The sequence below is a fragment of the Equus quagga genome, chromosome 1 (assembly GCF_021613505.1).
Source record: "Equus quagga isolate Etosha38 chromosome 1, UCLA_HA_Equagga_1.0, whole genome shotgun sequence".
NCBI lineage: Eukaryota > Metazoa > Chordata > Mammalia > Perissodactyla > Equidae > Equus > Equus quagga.
In genome coordinates, this window is record NC_060267.1 from 91916277 (window position 1) to 91929146 (window position 12870).

At 45.2% G+C, this 12870-nt stretch overlaps 1 protein-coding gene across 11 annotated transcripts in view; it reads right to left on the reverse strand.

Annotated features, from left to right (window-relative positions):
• Positions 1-12870, reverse strand: part of RAPGEF1 (Rap guanine nucleotide exchange factor 1) — a 135993-nt gene that overhangs the window by 105138 nt on the left and 17985 nt on the right. The window contains exon 1 of one of the 11 annotated variants that reach the window (XM_046637798.1): positions 8825-9066. The exons of 9 other annotated variants lie outside the window; for them this stretch is intronic. In XM_046637798.1, the coding sequence (XP_046493754.1) occupies positions 8825-8888 (64 nt within the window). In that variant the 5' untranslated portion in view covers positions 8889-9066. Of the gene's footprint in view, positions 1-8824; positions 9067-12870 lie in introns of those variants that run through there. One more of the 11 variants, XM_046637863.1, reaches the window with a different exon arrangement.

Here is a 12870-nt window from a genome sequence, read left to right on the forward strand (position 1 = left end):
TCCTCCTGTGACGTGACTCAAATCAGCATATCTGTCACCACTGCTCCCTTCTCCTGTACTTGGCTGCACTTGGCTCCGAGGACACCAGTCTCCTGCATTTCCTCCTACCTTCCTGGAGGGTCTGTCTCATCTCCTCGATCTCCTAATGCTGGAGTGCCCCGGGGCTCAGTCCTTGGCCCCTTCTCTTCTCTAACTCACTTCCTTGGTAATCTCATCCAGTCTCACAGCTTTAAATACCATCTTTAGGTCAATGACTCAAAGCCTAAACTTTTCTGAACTCTAGATTCTTCTACTCAACTGCCTAGTGGCCATCTCCTTTTAAATCTCTAACAGATATCTCAAACTTAATCTGACAAACACAGCTCCTGATCTCCCCCTCAGTCGGCTCCACCAGCACTCCTGAGTCCGTTTATGACAGACAGGATGCTCAGGCCAGAAACATCGGCGTCACCCTGCACTCCTTCTTCTCTCACCCTCCATACTCAACCCCTCAGCAAAGGCCCGTGGCTCTCCCTTCAAACTCCTCAGAATCACCTACAAGGCCCTGCATGATTTGCTACTCCCTGACCCCATCTCCGATCACTCCCCGGAGTCTACTGACCCCAGGCACACTGGCCTGACGGTCTTCCTCAGACAAGCTGGCCACTCCCATCTCAGGCCCTCTGCACCAGCCCTTCCTCCCTTAGGGTGCTCTTGCTCAGTCTGCAGCAGCCCTCACGCTCCCATCCCTCACTATGGAGCAGCCCTCCTTTTCCATCCTCTGCACAACTAACCAGCCCTCCCCGAGCCCCGGACTTCCCATCCCCTCCCCTGCTCCTCTGAACGATGCCTATCATCCAACAGACCATAGAGTTTACTTGTTTATGTATACACCATAAACTCCAGAGGCAGTGATGTCTAACTTTTTCATTAGATATCCCCCTGTGCCTAGGGCAGGGCCTGAAATAGGACCCATTCAATACATATTTGTTGACTGAATGAACATCCATTAATCAATGAATGAATGACTAGAGAAACTGTGGACTTTTTAGTACAGTGCCCCATTTAATGGCAAAGGAAGACTATTAAGGCCTCTATATTCAATAGCACCACCTTCCTCAACCTTCCATCTATTTTCTCATCACTGTAGCGATGAGAAGGACTATTTTTATAGATAAAGACCTGAATGTGTGTGCGGTAGACTAGAATTCAGCTAAGTAATCCCAACTATAAAAATGAGGCAGCTGGAGGATGATATTTAAGTTGTCTTCTGGTCTGAAAATTCAAAGGTTTTTTGGTAAATGAATGACCTGCTTCTGAATTCCAGAGTAATAATGATGGCAAAGAGCACCAGACCAAAAAGATTCCATCGATCAGGGTTTGGCAAACTTGTGCCTGCGGGCTAAAACCCACTGGCTTCCTCACTGTTTGTGCAGGTTGCTTGTTTATAGCCTGCAAGTAAACAACGGTTTTCACATTATTAAATGGTTTCATTTTAGCTGGTTATGTAAGTACCTACATAATAGTCTTGCTTTTGCCTCTCGGCCCTGCAAGACCTACAATATTCACTATCTGGCCCTTAAGAAGTTGACCCACCCCTGACACAGATGCACCCCCCTCAGCTGTGGTCCATAAGATCCCCAGAAACAGTCGTCTGGGTACTTCAGCATGAAGTGACTTCTGAAATCAAGTGCCCTATAAGGAATCACCAAAATGTAATTAGATACAAAGTGGCTGCTGGCCATTGCTATTATCTTAAATAATGGTGACATCCTCCAAACAGCTGGAAAAGAAATAGCCAAACACGGAAATGTAGTTTATGCATGTTCCCAGGGTAAGGCATATCCTAAAGCCAATGGGTAGGGATAGATATTGTTCTAAATTTGGAAATATCTGATGACAAAACAAAGTTTCCTTCCCTTTTCTTACCCACACCCAAAACAATACCCCACATTTCTCATGAGAAAAATTCCTTCACACTAATGGTTTCCATTTTCTACATCTGATCTTTCACTTAACAAAAAACTGATTTATGGAAGCCCATAATGTACACAGATCTTTTAGTACCACGCCTGGCATATAGGACGCCATCAGCATTACTGTAACATTATATCCCAACATATTATTATTGTATTATTATTACATTTTATTATATCATACTATATACTGTATATGATAGAAACACTATATAATGTATTATATATACAATGTATTGAACATAGTTTATTCTATAACATAAATATAAAATATATAATCATAGTATTGTTTTATATTATTATTACATACATTACTATATCATTGTTACATTACTATCCTAACACAGGAGACACTAAGCTACAAACTAGCTGCAGGACTTCAGACGGTTACTTCTCTTCTCTAAGCCTCAAATTCTTCAGTGGTTAAAATCAAGGAATCATTTTGGAAGAGTTTCACAGTTCCCTTCTAGCTCAAGTCATCTGCGATTCCATAGCACGGTAAATAACCTTTGCTTTGAAAATTTTTTCTTACCCGAAGCCTACTGATGGTCATGTCCAAACACAGCCTGGAGCCTCACCAACAACCAGCTCAGACATTGTCTTCACCCATTCTATTTACTCTAACACCCTGATGCTCGCATTTGTTGATTCGAAGCACCCTTGCAGGAAACTGTTTAATGGCAGTATATCTATTTTAATAACAACTCAGTTGGTGTCCCTGTCATGTACAAGCAGTTGTGGAAAATGGTACCAAGTCAGCCCTCAACAGAAGTGGCGAGGGGGAAGAGTTGGTCATCAGTCATGCTGCCTAACAGTAAGCGATATGCTAATAACGTTAATAACACTTCTGGGCTCACTATGTCTCTTTCGTGTGAGGAAATTAAAGTATTTACTAATCATTGCTCTCTGGGAGGCAGAAGGCAAAAAGTTGTGATGGCAAACGGGTATCCTTAGATAAAGTCTCATGCCCCTTTTCTATGAAACTCAGCAATGGAATGAGACTGAGCCAAGTCCAATGCAAGAGACTATACGAAAATAGAATTTTAAAAACAAAAACAGGATTCTCAGGCCTGATAATGGCTTTTTACCTTTCCATGCCCTTCTCTGAGCCCCATGTGATTAGGTAATTCATCACTGTGGCACTAGTATATATAAAGTTTCACAAGAGAAACAATTTCACAACTATAATACTCAACGCTAACGTGCTTGCGGCTAATTCATAAACTGATGTATCACTCGGGAAATGTTAAAAGATGCATCCCTTGGAGCCTTAAAGTTATTCCTACGTTTCTGGTTTACGAACATGACACTGGGAACTTATCCTAAAGAAATCATCCAACAGAATCGCGAACATATATGAATGAAGCTACTTAGTGTTGCCTTACCTATCACAGCAAAAAAGGGGAAACAATTTCAGTATTCAGCAGCAGGTGAATAATAATTTAATAAGTTACAGAATATTAACATCATGAAATGTCACAGTTATTACAGTAGCTTGAAGACCACAGAGAAGCATGAAATCAAAGAAAAACAAAATGATTGCCTCTGCTTATTATTATATGAAATACACGCACGCATGTGCAGCAGCCCTGGAAAAGAGTAGCAGTAACAGCTAATACTTCTGCTCATTCACTATATTTAGGCCCTTTAGATTTAGATACTTAAAATTTTCTTCTTTGCACGCTGTCAATTTTTTCCAATTTTTTCTTTAATAATGTAACACTTTTTCAACTAAAATAAAATATAATTTCTCTGTATTTAACCTAAAAATAACAACAGTAACAAACACTTCCTGGACATTTAGTATGTGCCAGGCACTGTTCTAAGCATTTTACATGTATAAACCCCTTGATCCTCATGCCACCCCATGAAGCAGGTACTATGTACACATGAGGAAACAGGCCCAGAAGCTAGTAACTCGCTCAAGATCAGCCAAGTAGAAAGCGGGGGAGCAAGGATTCAATCCTGGCATCCGAGCTCCAGAGTCCATGCTCTGAACTACAATGAAAAGAACATTTCAACGCCACAGTACTCAGAAGGGGAAAATGGATTGTCCTGGTTAGTTTAATATTCTAGTTAACTAGGAATAGCTCAATTATGTCCGGTCCTACAATAACCATTTTCAAAGAAATAAAAATTCCCTGTGACTACAGTGCTCAGCAGAACCGACGCCGTCTCCAGGTACTGAACGCCTGGGAACTTGCAGATATGAAGGGCAGTGGCCAGTGCTGCTGGTCCTTCGTTCACAGCCCTCAAAGCCACCTCTGAGGTCATCTGGCATGTGAACCCTTGAATTAAGAGAAGGAAAAGAGAGTTAGCCAAATGCCTACCGCTAGCTGGGGCTAGGACAGAGCCAGGCCCAGGATCCACAACCTGGCAAATTCAGGGTTCTATTATGCAATGTATGATAACAGAATCAGTATTATTTATTAGGTGCTCACTGTATGCTAAGGGCTATAACCCCTTTACATGAATTATCTCATTCAATTCTCACAAGAGTCCTTCCAGGTAGGCGTTACTATTAAGCGCATGTAGAGCCCAGGAAAGAGGCTTGGAAACGTGAAGTCATGTGGCTCATCTCACTCAGCTAGAAGGCACTGAGCGGGGGGCTGGAGTGCAGCACACAGCCCTTGCACATTCTGAGGTACTGCCTGAGAGGCTGACACCAGACACCACTGCAGCCCCAAAGCAATGGAATAAACACCAAAAATGGATGGTGGGAGGTGGGCCGGCTTCAGCTCTGGCCAGGAAAGCCATCAATATTAATTACCTGGCTCATGGGCGTCTGGAGGCCCAAGATGTTTCTTCTGCACCTAGCTTGTAGAGGCAAGTTTAAACACCTTTGCGGACTGGAATCCAAACAATTCTAAATTTCCCCCTACGGCAGAGGAACCAGGGGGCATGTGGAATTTATGCAAATCTTTGACTCTCCAACCCCACTCCCACCTCAGCCAGACAATCTCCTTCCCAGCACGGCAAAACCCCAGTCAGCGCCCGCCTGGGAAAGACACTTTTTATAGTCAGCTCTTCCACTGAGGGTGCTAATTTCATTTGCTCACACCCAACTGTGTACAAACATGCAAATCATTAACATTTCCATTTACCAGGCTGGTATGGCCCCGAGCTGCTGGGATTTCTGAAGGAGATAATAATTCAATTTGCAACCACTGCTTCAATTTTTAATTTCCAAGGAAATGTCTGCCGTGTTGTATTCCCAAAAGCCAAAATGACCACTATAAACACTTCAAATTATTTCTGAAAAAGAATGAAAGAAAAAAAGAGAGAAAGAAAGAAAGAAGGAAGGAAGGAAGGAAGGAAAGAGAGGAAGAGTCTTCTGAGAGGGCAGGCTCATAGGTGTATTTCAGAGAAGTTCAGTTTAGCTGTAAACTGATGGTTTCCCCAGGTGTCTGGGTGAATGTATCAACAACTAAGTGTTGACTATGATTAAGTGACTTATACGAAGCAATCTTTTGCAGTGTAAACAATCAATAAATTTGGTCTCTGTAAATTCAGAATTGCTGTGGGATGGAGGAAGGTGTACCTATTTTCATCCCCCAATGTCTCTACTTTGGGCAGAGAAAGGCAGAGAAGGACCATTTCCAAGCCTCATATAACCAGCAAACTCCTGCAGCACGGGCAGCTACCATGTCCTGAGCACCGACTATGCACCACGCTCCACCTCTCGTCCCTCATTTATACCCATGGTGACAGTGGGAGCCAGGGCGCACTCAGTTTTGTCACCTACCAAGTGCACTCATGGAGGGCACCAAGGGCCACACGCTGTGCTAGTATGGAGCACAGAACAATGATCCTGACAGACAGCCCTCAGGCGTTTTGCAAACAAGTAGTGTCGTAAGCAGATAAATTTTTTAAAAATCCCCGTGGTGAGGGCTGTAAGGAAATAACATGATAAAATGCACTCATTTGGAGAAGGCCATTGGAAATAAGGGCAGTGAGTGAATGAGGCAATGTGGATTACAAAACCCACTTGTTCAAGGTCAGAGAGCAAATCAGGGGCTGAACTGGCTGGCTGGACTGCTCGGGATCACGCAAAGCCACTGCCTCACCCTACCTCCCATCCTATTTCTTTGTATGGAGGCCTGGTAGAACTCACTATGGTAAGACAAATGACAAATTTATCAACCACTGCAAGCAATCACTATCGTAAAAACCAGACAGGAGTGCTGTTTTTTCCTTATGTTTTGCTTTCTGAGAGCTATTAAGAAAAATAAGGACTACGCGTAAAAGTCAGAGTGTAACACAGGTCCCTCAAAGGGTGCATGTCCCGCACTGTGTAAAATCATTAGAGAGGTGTTTCTCTACGGGCTATAAAATACTCTTTAGGATGACAGCAGGCAGAGGTGGTGAGACTCGTTTCTTGAACCAGTACTTTGTCACTTCAGTTTTCCAACTTTCCAGATATATGACCTGGAAACAGAAACATAACTGATCTCGAGGGCAGATAATGATTTCCTTTAAATTTCCCCTCAGAATGTATTCTGGGCTTGACCTTCCTAATTACGATCGTCTGGCTCTGGTTAAAGTCCGCCACGGCAGGGCAACAGACAGGCAGACAGAAGTCGGGGGCAGCCTGGGCTGTCCCAGCTGCCCGTAGCACATGCACACGAGGACGTGCTCCAGTTTCTCATGCACTTGCTCCTAAAGCAGATGCTGACACCACACTGCTGGCCCTGGAGCCTGTCAGTCATCCCCTGAGATTTCACAACCGTGCTGACGCTGAGCGTGGACTCTGGAAAACGCACTCAGATCAGGTCAGGGTGGTGCCTGGGGTTCACTAGATCCGGTTCCTAAACATTGTTCTAAAATCCCATTTCCAAAACACAAACAATCTTTAAAGACAAAGATAAACAGACACACTGGGAAGGACGACTCCACCCCTTGTCACCGGGGCTCCTCGGCAGGGCCTCGATGGCCTCTGCATCGGGCACACAAACTGCCGCCCTGGGTCTAACTTGCGCCAACAAACAAATCCTGACACAGGCCACTCCGTGGGGACTCAGAACTCAGGGCCAAGGAACTGCTCTTCTTTTTATGCCCAATTCACTGTGGATTCTGAGATCTTGACTACCAGCAGTGGTCCCACAAAGTGCCCTAAGTTACTGAACACAACTACACAAAATAAAACATACAACTTTCTCTAATTTTGTCTGTAAACCCAGCTGCTTCCAACGGAAATTTTAAGAAGTTGTAACTCTTATACATTTTCCTAAGGAAAATCAGAGACAATCTAAAAGTCAGGAAATGTATTAAATTCATGTTATAAAAGTAGTGCTTTTGGGTTACTGGATCAATGCCAATGTTCTTCTTCATGGCTAGAGACACCGGCCGTGTGGCACTGAAGAAGGCTGCTGCATCCCGACCCAACGCAGTGAGCCCCACGTCTGCTAAGAGTCATTCTTCTGAAGGACACTGGACTATGATGTGGTAATCAGCAACTGGTGTTTTAATGTTTTTTGCCTCTAAAAAACGAGTAAAAATATACTAAAGAAAATATAACAAACCTCATTTATCCATTGCCTGGATTCTCCCACTGGTTAAATGTGTCCTATTTGCTCATCTGTATGTATGTACGTATGCGTGCACACATTCATTCATTCACCTGAACCATTTTGGAGTAAAATTACAGACAACAGAACCCTTCAACCTGAAATACTTCAGCATGACTATCCAAAAAAGGACACTGTCCTATATGACTCATTACCATTATCACACATAATATAACTAGGAACAGTCCCCAAATGTCACCTACTACCCAGTTCATATTCAAATTTCCTGAACGGTCCCCCAAATGTCTTTTATCGCTGTTCTGTTCAAACCAGGATCCGATCAATGACCACTAAGGAGTACCTTTTTCAAAGTAACATGTTGGCCAAAGAATGAGTGGTAGAAAGTCAGAGGGGTTGGAACTTGAGAGTAAATTAGCATCCCGCCTATTTTTCTCTTAAAAAGAAAAAAGAAATTTATCCATAACCTGACCACAAAAGACAACTAATTAACATTTCCATGCATTTCCTTTCAGTTTATTTTTTCTGTCCATAAACACACACCCTTACACACAACTGCAGTTACACTGTCTTGCTACAGGTCCAGTGCTGCCTCCACTTTGCTTGGCAAGTGGAGGTAAAAGAGCCAAGACCCGATGAAGTCCTACAGGTACCATCACTGGGATTTTGGCATGCCTGCCGGGTCTGCAAACTGCTGGTCTGCAGGTTAATAACTGTGGAAAAAGGCAGTGAGTGCACTGCGAGACCAAAACGACCTGGGACACTGTTAAAGGTCCCCCAGGTTCCTGGCACACCACGGCACTGCTCTGTGGTCCTGCTGGCTTCCTCCTACTCAAAGCTGACACTACCACAAGCCCTTGAGAGACACAGAGTAAGTATTAATAGATGCTGCCGCCCTGCATCATGGGCATCGAGGATGAACAAACATGAGATTGTTTTATAGAAGGTACTTAGAACTCTTTGGAAGAAAGGTGCTTATATTTGAAAGCTATTAATAACATTCTCTAAACCAAACCGTTAGGAAGAATTCAAACTCCTGGATAGCCACATTTTTATTTGGAATATCTTTAAAAGCTGAAAATTTCAACCAACAGACACATGCTGCACTGAAGAGAAATCTCAAGCTGAACTAAACTCCCAGGCAAGCTATGCCATCCTACTGAGACAAACCGCCTTACTCCTTAGGAACCGTCTGCTGATTCTCTTTAAACCATGTTAAACAGCAAGGGCTGTCTGATCCGGAAGGTGTTTCCCCAAGCAGTTTCAGCTCTGGATCTGAACCAAAGCACCCTAACAGAGCTGCCTCCCTCCTTCTTCCTGGAGAGGAGCCCAGGGCCTTCTTACCTTGTTTCCAGGGGCACAGATGGCTTCGTTTCAGGGGCTTCTGTTTTTCAAGAGCATTGCCCATTCTAAAGCCAGAGGATCACAGGGCCCTTGCAAGCCCAGGTGTCTTTGTTGAACAGCGAATGAGGACCGAGTCACAAGTTGAAAGGGGATTCATCTCGCCGACATCCCAAACCGCGCAGTGGCGAGCCCTGGCAAACCCTCCCAAGAAGAACTTGGACTCTACTCTGAAAGGTCTTTGCCTCCTGCCTTTCAAACTCCCTTCACTCCCTGGGAGGAAATCATAAGAAAAGGCTTGTTGTCGCCCTACCGGCGGGTCTCAGTAATCGTCTATATTAAGAAGTTCTTTCCTCAGCCCTCCTCTGACACTCCATTACTCATCGAATGAATGAAGTGTATTTCCACCTTTAATGCTGCTTTTCCTGGAGGAGAAGTGGGGAATGTGGGGGTGTAACATGAGAAACATTTTCACACAGACCCTAATGTCACACCTTCTTTTGAGGGTTCTCACCCTCAGACCAGTGTGCATCATACGATGAGTCCCAGCAGAGAAAACAAACTGATTTCATTAAAACTGTGTTTCCAAGGGAAACAAACAAACATCGAAATGCAGCCACACCTCAGTTTTGAAAGAAGAAAAGACCACGGAGGACGACACAGCCCAGAGTTTAGAATCTCCAGCTCCAATCTTTCACTCTACTTTGGAAATGATTTTTCTGGAGAAAGTGCTGCACTGCCTAAATTCTGAACAACAGGTTTCCTGGAAGAAAAGAAGGGCATGAAATCACAGACCTTTTGGTAAAAAGGAAGAAAATGTGAAGGCAGATGGGAAGATCTCACTGATTTCAATCCCAGAATTTGAGGTTAGAAAAGCTCTTACAGAACCGCCCGGAGCACGCACAGTCGGGAACACTGCAGGCCCAACCGCCGGGGGCCAGATCCTTGCTCTGCCGCTGGGGTTCCCCACTGAGCGCAGCAGCCTCAGCCTCCCCATCTGCTAAACGGGCCTAACTCCAGTCCAGCTCCTCAGCCGGAATGAGGACCAGGGAACAGAACGTTTGAAGTGCTGAGCATGCTGCTCCACACTTAGGAATCCCTTGTAAATATTTATCGTAAATATTTTTATAATCTTAGGGGATGAAACTATACTAGCTCAGATGGCAGATCACTGGCTTTGGGCAATTTAGCCAAAGGCACACAATCGAAGTGAATTTCATTCTATCATGGTCAGATGGTACAACAGGGGAGCAGATTAGAGAACTAGAGTGAATCAGAGACTGAGTTTAAGAGGCACTAAACGCCACTTGGGTTCCAACTGTTCCTCATGCTCTGCTACAACTTCCAGGTGCCAGTGGCATCGTGGTCCACCAGCCCCAGCCTATTCCAAGGAAGAGAGAAATAATCCTGAAATGTCTGCAAACTGAACAAAGCCAAACTCGAATCTCTACGAGATCTTAAGGCTCCATATTCTGATCTACCAATATTGAAATATTGTTACAAAACCATAGTCTGAGATTCCAAACTTGGAAAAGCCAACAGCACGTGTCCGTTTCACTCCACCAAAGACGGGGCAGGAAAGAGAGCAAATCGTGCAGGCCACTGCCAGTTCCCCGTCTCCCTGCCACTGTACCTCCAAGCTCTTCTCAGATCAAACTGTAACCACACACCGGAAAAGAGCAAAGGCCTGGAAGCCCCACCACGCCGGGGGGTCCCCTGAACATAACAGTGGTGCCACATCCAACTTGACCTCCGCGCCCACCCCCATCAATAATCACACTCCTCCTCAATACGTTCTGAAGAGACCAGTTTCCTGCTAAATGCCATAACAATCTTCCTTAGGCGAGTCTTCAATGCTGGATATGCTATCTGACCTCATTTCTTCCATAAGACATGAAGTTCAATATATCCGCAAAAGCACAATTGATCGAAAAGGCTCTACTTGTGAAGCTGCATCTTAACGTCTCCTCAAGGAAGTTTTAACTTAACCAAATGCTCCGCACACGAAGCCACCCAGCACTAGCAGAATACCTGCACACAGTAGGTGCTTAATAACTCTCTGTTGAACAAACAAATGGGTGGACAGATGAAGGAATAAACAAATGAATTCTCCCCACTTACACACACCGACTGCCCCCACAGCCACTAGAATGGGTTAACCAGAGTTTCTAATCCGTAAATAAACTGTCCTTCCTGCCAGAGCACGGGTTCACCCACCTTCGCCACCCTCAGCTCAGGCAGAGTCCCCTGCCTTGGAGTTTCATCGGGATCTTTGTATTTCCCCTGGTAGTCTGCACAGTCCTGACGGTCAGGTGTGTCAGTCCCTCAGTGCCTGTGCACACCCAGGACGATGGCCACAGTCAGGAACCTGCGCTCGCCCACTCTCCCATTGCTAAGCTGGAGGCCGCCACATTCCTAAGAATGTTTCCAAGAGAAAATGCATCCAAAGTTGCAAACAACTAATTTACTGATGAAGCTTCCAAACGAACTAGAAATTTCCTTAAGAGAACAGCTTTGCAATGGGGCCCCTGTGGTTCAACTGCTTCTCAGGTAATCACGGCCTCCCAAACGATTCAAACGGGAGCTGTTTGTGCGTAGGGGAAGAGAAACAGAATGGCCTATTGTTGAGAATTCCTCACTAATTCCCAGCACGGAAAAAGTGTCTTTTTGAGTCATCCCCAAGGGTGAATATGCTCACTGTCCAAGATGGGCGAGTGACGCATCTCCAGTCCACACCTTAGGGAGACAACACGGACTCTAAGAGACGAGACAAATTGAAAATGCCATGCCACCAGCAGAAAGCTCACTGCGTGGCCGAGGCAATGTCTCCAGGTCGCAACAGATGCTCTGCGGTTGCTGTGGACGTGTGCGCTGCCTTCAATCAGACAGCACCCGACCACGTGTTATCCAAGTCACGCCCTGAGGCACCACCACCACAAGCCCCAAATCGCTCTGAACAGTGGGGCCCAACAAGCCCCTCCCCTATAATACAGATGTGGCAGGGGGAGGAATCAAGGCTACATCCTTAGTGAGAGAGCCAGACCCAGCTCCAGAGTTTTTAATCCCTGGCTAGGAAATCTGCTCCCCACTCCTTCATGACCAGAGCAGGTAGGAGAGTAGTGGGACATGCTGGCTTTGGACGACAGCCGGCCCAGTTTGAATCTCTGTGGGTACTTCCCAGCTGGGCAACTTTGGGATAGGAACTTAACCTCTCTGGACCTGGTAGTTTCACCTATGTAAAATGTATACTATTATGTTGCCTACTTCATAGGGCAGTTTAAAGGCTAAATATGATATCTAAAAAGTGTTTGGCACACAGCAGATACTCTTAAAGAACAGCTACTGTTGCTGTTGTTACTATTTTATCTATAAACATCCAGCTGTAGATACATTAAAGAAAAATTATCCTCACAAGGGATTTTTTTTTCTCTATGTCACAGTAAGATCTGCTGCAACATTCTGGTAAATAACTCATTCCCTTAGTGCAAATAAAACAAAACTCACTTACAAACATTTGTACCATCAGAACAAAATTCTGATTGTGGAAAGTGACATAAACCAGGGAGGTAATATTGTGGCTACTGAAGTTCGAAACATTTTACAGCGAGCCCTCCCCTCCACACACGATTCCACTGGACTCAGAAGAAGCCCAAGTCGGGGAATCCTGCAAGACACAGCTCACTCCTTGAGGGAGATGAAGACAGAGACCACGGCTCATAAGGGCAAGGCCCGGGGTCACTATAACGTGCACTTTCACCCCCAGGGAGGCAGAGGCCCGGCTCTCCGGCGGGCGCCCAGGAGCCGACACGAAGCTTTGTGCATGGAATTTGTCTGCTGGGAGGAAAGTCCGATGTTGGTCACTTCCCCTCTGGAGAAAACTACAACAATACGAGGAAGCGCCAGGCACTGTGGGAACGTTCCAAGTGGGAGTTCCAGTTGAGGCCAGAACATAAACAGAGGAGAACAACGGGCCTGGAGGCGGCCCGCAGAGCACTGCGGCAGAAAGTCTGGGAGCCGGTCTTCCAGGCCACTAGACCCTGTTTTGAAGT